Source organism: Lucilia sericata, unplaced genomic scaffold, assembly GCF_015586225.1.
Source record: "Lucilia sericata isolate MDLA Ls3-8-SP2 unplaced genomic scaffold, ASM1558622v1 Contig000192F_arrow, whole genome shotgun sequence".
In the NCBI taxonomy this organism is placed as follows: Eukaryota; Metazoa; Arthropoda; class Insecta; order Diptera; family Calliphoridae; genus Lucilia; species Lucilia sericata.
Window position 1 is genome coordinate 351,266 of NW_023994220.1, and position 8,735 is coordinate 360,000.

Genomic DNA, 8,735 nt, shown 5'->3' on the forward strand with positions numbered 1-8,735 from the left:
ACATTCCTTAGCATTTCAACGTTAATTTTTCTGTTTTTCAAGAAAATCTTTAAAATATGAGTTATTTACATGCAATTTTCGAATTTATAAAAAATTTCTGCGATGAGGATGATGAGTTTAAGAAAATGTGCCAGGAAATTGAGCAACTAAATCGAGAAAATCTTAAACATGAAAGGGATATAGAGGGTAAGTTAAAATTTTTTGAGGTTGGATATAAAGAAGTGCAAAATTTTTATAATTGGCAAATACAAATAGAATGTGACCGAGAATATGTACGATTACAAATCGAACAGCATAATCTGCAAACCGTTACTTCCAACCAACAAGCTGTAGAAACTTGCGATCAAATCTCCATGGGCATTTTTCAACAAACTCTTGAATTGAATAGTCTTCTAAAGCAAATAGACTTTGGCAAAATTGTGAAATGTCATCATATGGAAATGGAGGGGAAATTTCTTAAAGAATCTCAGCCCATACAGGATGCTATGTCACACACCCAAGAATGGTATGAGAAAATGGAACAAAGACATATTGTAAGAAAATATCGTCAAGCTGAAATTGCTAATCGTGAGGCTGAGCAGGAGGCGCGAAAAGAACTAGACGCTATGCGGTTATCTGATAAAGAAAGTATGGAGAAGTTATTGCAGGCTAAAGATAAGAGAAATGTATTAATTGTTTCATTAATACAAGAAGCCAAAGAAATAGAAGCCTTAAACAAAAAGGTGAGTGTGGTTGAAGGGTTTATGGCGATTTTTTATTATTATTTTTTTTGTTTTCTGTTCCAAGTTGGATAAATTGAACAAATATAAAACGTATATAGAAGGCTTGAGGCAAGAAAAGTTATTGTTGCTTAAGCAGCTGGATGATAAGCAACTAAAGGTAAGTAAAGATTCTCCCAGAACATGAATTATCACATATTTTGATGCTAAACTTTTCAACATTTCAATTATAGTCCTTTAACCCCAATATAACTTCCAGTTCCAACTCTTTTCTCCCAAAAATTTGCCCGGAATCTACAAAAAATATTGATGTGCCGAAATTGGTCATACCCAACTTGCCTTCACTGGAAGAAATTTTAATGATTTTTAATCAACCCAAAGAAAATAAAACGACTTTGAAAAAAACTATATTACACAACACCACTTACGATCAAACAACTACTAACAAACAAAATAAAAATGTAAGTTTTAAAATGCCGCTAGAAGAATTCCATGAGTATCCTCAACAAGAAATGGAAACTGAGCTAGAAACAGAAACCGAACCAGAGACTGAAACCGAATCGGAATATGAAGAATTGAAACAACAAGTCGTAGAGCAAAAAACTACAGAAAAAGAAGAAAATTTACAAGAAATGAACGAAATTGAAACAATTGATTTATTAACACCGACAGAAAAGGAAACTATTCAGATAAGCGAGCCGTTGAAGTGTGCGGTGAAAACTGTGGCTGATAAACAACAGCCCTTAATAGAAATACAAGAATGTATTGTATTTAAAGCACCATTTCCTATGCAGGAAATTACCGCAATAGAAGATAAGGTCAATGTTTCAGAGATAACGAGCAGCAGCTCTAAACAATCAACAAACATGTCGTCACACTCGCGCTCATCAAATGACAAGGTAAATGTCTTAGATGATACGCCCAGCAGCTCTAAACTGTCGGGAAACTCCTCAACTTCACTCTCATCACATACTAACATTAAAGACATATTAAATACAACGAAAATAGTATTAAATGATGAATTAACTTCTTCATCTGTCGAAGTTTCGCCAAAGAAATCATCAGTAAAGTTAGGTAAGAAGTCATATTTAAAAGATGATTTCGAAGCCTTTTTCAAGGATAACGAAGACGAATTTTGGACTTCAAATGTAACACCAAAAGCTAAAGCAAGCAATGAGACAGCAGACTTTTTAGATTTTGGCCCTAGCAAAGGATTTACATTCGATTCGGATGATAATACAGCGGATAATGTGGAAATTATGGATTTTATGTAAAGGTGGAAGGCCGCCCCTTTTTTTTGTCGAATTTGTAAAGTAGTTTAAGATAAGTGTTAATCAATTAATGAAATAAAAGTTTAAGTACTAAGTTATTAACTATCTCACAATTAACTAACTAATTAACAAACAAATTAACCAACTAACCAACCAAATAACTAAATAAGTGATTAACTAGCGAGCGAGCGAGCGAGCGAGCGAGCGAGAGAGAGCGAGCGAGCGAGCGAGCGAGAGCGAGCGAGCGAGCGAGCGAGCGAGAGCGAGCGAGCAGGGCGAGCGGGCGAGCGAGCGACGAGCAGCGAGCGAGCGAGCTAGCGAGCGAGCGAGCGAGCGAGCGAGCAGCGAGGAGCGAGCGAGCGAGCGAGCGAGCGAGCGATCTATCTATCTATCATCTATATCTATCTATCCATCTATCTATCTATCTATCTATCATCTATCTATCTATCTATCTATCTATCTATCTATCTATCTATATCTATCATCTATCTATCTATCTCTAGGTTAGGTTAGGTTTTCACAGGTAGCCAATTTCGGCTTCACTTGGGTCCATGTTGACCCCTTTGTAAAAATACCTGTAAGAAAAAAATCTATCTATCTATCTATCTATCTATCTATCTATCTATCTATCTATCTATCTATCTATATATCTATCTATCTATCTATCTATCTATCTATCTATCAACCTATCTTTCTATCTATCTATCTATCTATCTATCTATCTATCTATCTATCTATCTATCTATCTATCTATCTATCTATCTACCTATATATCTACCTATATATCTATCTATCTATCTATCTATCTATCTATCTATCATCTATCTATCTATCTATCTTCTATCTATCTATCTGTCTATCTATCTATCTATCTATCTCTATCTATCTATCTATCTATCTATCTATCTATCTATCTATCTATCTATCTATCTATCTATCTACCTATATATCTATCTATCCATCTATCTATCTATCTATCTAGGTTAGGTTTTCACAGGTAGCCAATTTCGGCTTCACTTGGGTCCATGTTGACCCCTTTGTAAAAATACCTGTAAGAAAAAAATCTATCTATCTATCTATCAATCTATCTTTCTATCTATCTATCTATCTATCTATATATCTATCTATCTATCTATCTATCTATCTAGCTATCTATCTATCTATCTCTATCTATCTATCATCTATCTATCTATCTATCTATCTATCTATCTATCTATCTATCTATCTATCTATCTATCTATCTATCTATCTATCTATCTATCTATCTATCTATCTATCAATCTATCTATCTATCTATCTATCTATCTAAATCTCCTCGGGTTCACTTAGAACGGTTTGAAAAATGAACCGCCTCTTGTTCGTTTATAACAGGATGAAAATTGGACCCACTTGGTATTCTTTCATAACAAAATATAACATGAACAAAGTGTGAAAAATGAAATGTCTCATGTTCACTTAAAACTCAGTGAAAAATTAATACAAAGTGAAATGTGAAGTGAATAGCGAAAGCTATTAGGATTATTTAAGAACATAGTGAAAAATTTGCCGATTAATAAAAAATAGTGAGAAAAATAGATCGCCCGTAAAATTAAGCGGTTGTGGTTTTTTATAAAAATTGAAACATTGTAATAAATAATATTTAATTATTTGTTTTATATTTAAAATCTCTTAATTATTCGTTGATTTAATATTGAGAAACAAAGTAACATTTTCTTTGTTTCAATACTCATCGAACTTAAAATATACAATAAATAATTTAAATTCTATTTTTAGTAGAATTTATTACTAAATTAAATAATACTTCATAGAAGAAAGAAGTCAAAAACAGGAATTAACAGAATATTATGCAGTTGAACTGTTAATAAATTCTTGGTGTTTTGACACATTTAAAGGTTACTTAAGGAAAGTAAATATTATATTAAATATAACATCAGTTGTTGTAGTTAATGTAGTCGTTAAGGCAATGCAATTGGTATGTCGGTAAGTATATATGTATATATAAATAAATAAAAGCAATTGTCGTAAGTAAGTTTAAAGAAAATTAACTAATAATCAGCTAAATCGAAATCCTCATTATCCAATTCGTCAAGTTGCATACTCTGGAAATCCACCTTGTAACGTAAAATACCTAAAGGAAGAGAATAAGAATTTTTTAAATGAAAAGAAATAAAAAGAAAAAAAAAACTTAAAAGAAATTAGTAATATTTACATTAAATCAAAATCCTGTTTTAAAACAAATAATTAATTAAGCAATTTTTAGTATTTCAATTCAATTCAATTTTTTATTACGTTATTCATTTTTTTTGTTTGTATTACTCATACTACGTGGTTAGCAGCGTGTACGTTTTAAAAGTTAAATATTTAAAAATTTAAAACTAAAAATTACACAAATACATACTTTTTTAAGTTAAGAAGAAATGTTAAGAAATTATTATAAAACGACAATCACTAGCATATATTACTAGGAATTTGTTAAAAATTGTTTATAAACTACTAGCCACCATATATTTACGTTTTTTTATAGGGTTTAAATATATATATAGTAATGACAATTGTTAAAGTACTTTTTTTTCTTCATTTCTTTTTCAATTATTATTCTTTTTATAAATTTTTAATGTGAGATGAACAAGCTGCTTCTTTGTTTGGTTTTCAGTTACATTTCTTGAAATATGAAAAATGCTGGAAAAAATATATATAATTGTATGATAATAACAAATTTAATAATCATCAAGATCAACATCCTCCAAAGGCTCATCAGCTTGTAGGGACTGAAAATCAACTTTATAGCGTAAAATACCTTTTGTTGTTATAAAAGGAAACCCAAAAACACACACATTTTTAGAAAAAAGCCATAATTAAGTTTTAATAACAAAAAGAAATAAGCATTAAAGTAAAATATAAGGGGAGAGAGTAGAAAAAAAGAAAGGAAATTTAAAGCATAATTTAGTTTTATTTATTTAATTAAATATTACTTTAAAACTAGCCTACTGTGGTTAAAGGAAGATATACTAAATAATTTAAGCTAAACTTACCACCAATGCCACCAAAGCCTCTTACAAATTGACTGCCCTCTTGAGATTTGTCAGTGATTATTTCGAGAGTGGCACCAAACATTTTATAATTGTTCGCCAGCCATTCTAGCAGAGGCTGAGATTCAATTAATTCCATTTCTACACCAGTCTAAAAAGAAAACAAAATCGAATAATTTCAAAATTTAAAAAAAATTAAAATTAAAAAAAATATTTCAAAATAATTTTTTTTTTTAATTTATGAAAAATTTTTAAATTTATGAATATTTAAAATTTTAATAAAAAATTTAAATTTATAAAAAAAAAAAAAATTTTACCTCTTTATCAGTAAAATGCGATTTATCCTTTTCCTGTTCCGGCGTTAAATGCAATACCGTGGTTGATGTTGAATTGGCATGATTTTTCAAAACATAACGTTGTATATCCAAATTCTCCCAACATATTAAAGTCTCCACCGAGCCCAGTTCTAAGGCGCGTAAAGTATCCTCAACGCCAAAACAATATTTGCCAGTGTCCTGGAAAAAGAATTTCTCAATTACAATACATATTTACGAAAAGTATTTTATGCATAACAAACCTGAGAAATCTCATCAAAATAGCGACCTATAAGTTTCTTTTCCTGAATAAATTTAACATTTTGTAAGGACTCAGCAGCCAATTCGATAGCCTGATTGAAACCATTCTCACCGCCATAAGAAACATCAACCAGTTTAATGACTTTGGATTGTAGGCGCTAAAATGAAGGGAATAATAACTATTAAGATTGGGGGTAGGAAAACAAATACAACCTACCGGATCAAACATATCAGATTGACTGAGTTCCGTTTTAAAATCTGCACTACCCGCCAGTATAAGACCCGCTATGTTGGGCTTATCATTTGTTATAAACAATTGAGTGGCCACCTCGGCCACCTTACGCACATAGTTGTGACGTTTCTCCATACGTAGACGAGCGAAACGCAGGGCTGACTGACCACCACGACCATGTTTCTTCGGCAGATCAACGGTAAATTTGTGCAAAACTTCACGGGTGTTGCCTTGTAGGGTGCCAAATAGGGCACCATTACCGTCCATAACAATAAAACCGAATTTATTGTCATCGGCCAAAAGGGCGGTCAGCGCTTCAGTGTGAAATTTATTGTCACACAAATACAACGAGGTATTTATGGGTTTAAAGGGCTCAAAATCGATATTAACCTTTTTCTCTTTACCCTCTTCGGTGACAATAGTACCGCAGTAGATGACCAAACCATTGGGAGGCACTATTTATTAGAAGTTGTAGAGAAAATTAAAAATTAACTTTTTTTGGGAATACAGGCAGCAAATAAATACCTTTGGTATACAGTTTAAGTCTATGTTGGACCGAGGTGATGGCACCCAAGACAGAGAGACGATTAACACGCGATTTAATGTTGGAGGCGGTGCCAAACTCATCGGCCAACATTTTACTAACTCTGGATATTTGATCCTTGGGTGGAATAATTAAAGAAATCATGCTAGTGCCATTGCTAAGGAAAACAAAAACCCAACAAGCAGTTTTTTATTAATTAACAACATATGGCGAATTCTAACCTTCTTTCTGTTTGTTTGACTTATTGCACAATTCGATTTGACCACTTACCCACGAGCCATTTCCAGACTTTTGATTAATTTCTTTATTTTCCATATTTCCACATTGCGATCTGCTGACGTTTCTTCTCCAGACATGTTTTAAGACACCTTTTTTGTCACACTACCCACGTCCAATAAATTAGATTAAAACTTGAAAAACTTTCTCTACCACCTTCTGGCACAAACAATAATGGCCCCCTGTGTCTGCCTGGTGGTGTTTTTCCCCAAGTCTTTGTTAAAAATTTATAATTCTTTCCTTTTTTTCTACTTGCACTCCAATGTTGGGTATTTGTGTTTTAAATTTTTATACTTATTCGTTGTCTGACGTCCTTCTACTAAGAAAAAAGATGTGAAAAAAAGAATACCATGAACTATATTGTTGGAAAAAGGCGCAGGTCATCATTGTTGTATGTATATGTTGCAAATTGTGTGTAAAATTTTTAAAAGCTTTCATGTTTTTTGCTTTCATTTCTTCTTTAATTAGCAATTATTGTTTATTTCATAATTTCTCACATAAATACTTACTTTTAATGGCAGCCTTTTAAAAAAAGGCTTTAATTTTTGCAAATTTCAAGGATTTTTTCACGATTTTTAATACATTACTTCAAAGGATAAACAAATGAATCAACCAGAGTATGAAAAACACTGAGAGAAAGAACTGAAAGAAGAAAGAGAATTTTATTAATTAAGTTGGCAAGGCGTGTATATTAAATGAAATGTCAACGAATGACAAGGAAATACAAACACCAAGAAAAAAATTAACGGTTTTTTGTTTGTATTGTAAAAGTAAAATTAAAGTTGCCAGATCTATTTTTTATATTTAAACGGGTAATTTAAGATTTCCTAAAAAAAAGAACTTAAAATGAATTTCAAACAAAAAATTGAAAGTTTTATATAGATTTTAATTAAAAAAATATATATTTGCCTGGTAATAAGTGAATAAATATTAGGAATGGCAACATTTAACTGTATTCCTTTGTAGTTAAAGTTTAAAATTTAATTTCAAAATCTATTTTATATTAAAAAATGTTAATCAACAAATTCATAATGGACGCACAGTGGTATCAAAAAAAAAATAGAGGGATATAATTCTGTAACTTCTAAGCTGTTAGTCCGAAATTGAATGTGGAGAGAGCTGTTGTGGAGTTTAAGTTCTGAACTTGAACCTCATAGGCCTACCGAGGGAGCGGCCAGAGGTCCGCAAAGTAATTCACCTCGGCAATGTACAATTTTTAAAACGATCCTATTTCTTCGTTTGTGGACCGATTAAAAAAAAGAAGAAGCTTAGGTGATATTCACATTTGAAAATTAAAATTAAACTTTCTCACCCACCCTAGGTTAGTTTTTTGCTAAGTGTGGCTCAAAATATTTCCCGATTTTCTCCAATTTTTTGTTTAATTAACAACAAATGTGCTTATAATCTTATTATGAAGATTTTTCGCTAATTTTTGGGAAAAAATTTAAGTTATCTTTAAAAATTTCTAAGAAGATATATGTATTTATAGTTTTTGAAAATATGTTCATAATAAAGGGTTTCAATAACCCCGGCCCCTTGTGTGGATAGTATAGTAAAAAAAACTAAAAAATCCAATTTTTGGAATTTTTCAAAACTTCTCAAGGAAAAAGTCTATATAACTGTAATTTTTCGTTAAAAATATTCTTAAATAGACTTTTTATTTATGTTTTGTCTTCATTTTTGCCACATTTTTCAAAAAAAAAAAGTATATACGACTTTCTAAATTGCTACTTTGTACTTTTGACATGTAAAAAAATATAAAAAAGTTCCCACTTCCAATACACACTTTGTAAGTGGTGCATTTTTTTCGCTGCGATGAATTCGCTGTATTTTTGTCGCGGCAATTTATCCTGCCGCTGATGACATTTCGCGCCAAAAACGTCTTCAAGCGACATGGCCAAACATCAAACATGTCGTTTCAGGGTATTTAATAAATACACTGGCGTGTATGACAACCCCGTAGGATTTCTAAAGTCTTCATACTTTCAAACCTTCATACACTTTATACACAAATACAACCCTGATAAGCCAGTGCTTCCAAGTATTTGACATAAGTAAACCCAACTGAGTGCAACATTTTGCGGCGTTT

At 31.5% G+C, this 8,735-nt stretch overlaps 3 protein-coding genes across 5 annotated transcripts in view; 2 read left to right on the forward strand and 1 right to left on the reverse strand.

Annotated features, from left to right (window-relative positions):
- Positions 1 to 123: 123 nt before the first annotated feature.
- Positions 124 to 1,993, forward strand: LOC119601821. Its single transcript, XM_037953003.1, has 4 exons — positions 124 to 186; positions 256 to 722; positions 787 to 879; positions 953 to 1,993. The coding sequence occupies exons 1-4, from the start codon at positions 126 to 128 to the stop codon at positions 1,991 to 1,993; spliced, it is 1,662 nt and encodes a 553-aa protein (XP_037808931.1). The 5' UTR covers positions 124 to 125.
- Positions 1,994 to 3,625: 1,632 nt separating this feature from the next.
- On the reverse strand, positions 3,626 to 7,354 carry LOC119601814 (eukaryotic peptide chain release factor subunit 1). 2 transcript variants are annotated; one of them, XM_037952996.1, is made up of 8 exons: positions 7,156 to 7,354; positions 6,641 to 6,965; positions 6,352 to 6,527; positions 5,812 to 6,281; positions 5,597 to 5,752; positions 5,337 to 5,534; positions 5,023 to 5,170; positions 3,626 to 4,118 (listed from the first exon to the last, which is right to left on the reverse strand). In XM_037952996.1, the coding sequence occupies exons 2-8, from the start codon at positions 6,724 to 6,726 to the stop codon at positions 4,036 to 4,038; spliced, it is 1,317 nt and encodes a 438-aa protein (XP_037808924.1). In that variant the 5' UTR covers positions 6,727 to 6,965; positions 7,156 to 7,354; the 3' UTR covers positions 3,626 to 4,035. The 2 variants fall into 2 exon arrangements, with proteins under 2 accessions (XP_037808924.1, XP_037808925.1); XM_037952997.1 differs by lacking the exon at positions 3,626 to 4,118 and adding an exon at positions 4,263 to 4,787.
- A 1,321-nt stretch (positions 7,355 to 8,675) lies between these two features.
- LOC119601809 (recombination repair protein 1) overlaps positions 8,676 to 8,735 on the forward strand; it is a 7,153-nt gene continuing 7,093 nt past the window's right edge. For both annotated transcript variants that reach the window (XM_037952989.1, XM_037952990.1), the window contains exon 1: positions 8,676 to 8,735. This exon is cut by the window's right edge and continues 812 nt beyond it. The gene's annotated coding sequence lies outside the window, so the exon portion shown is untranslated.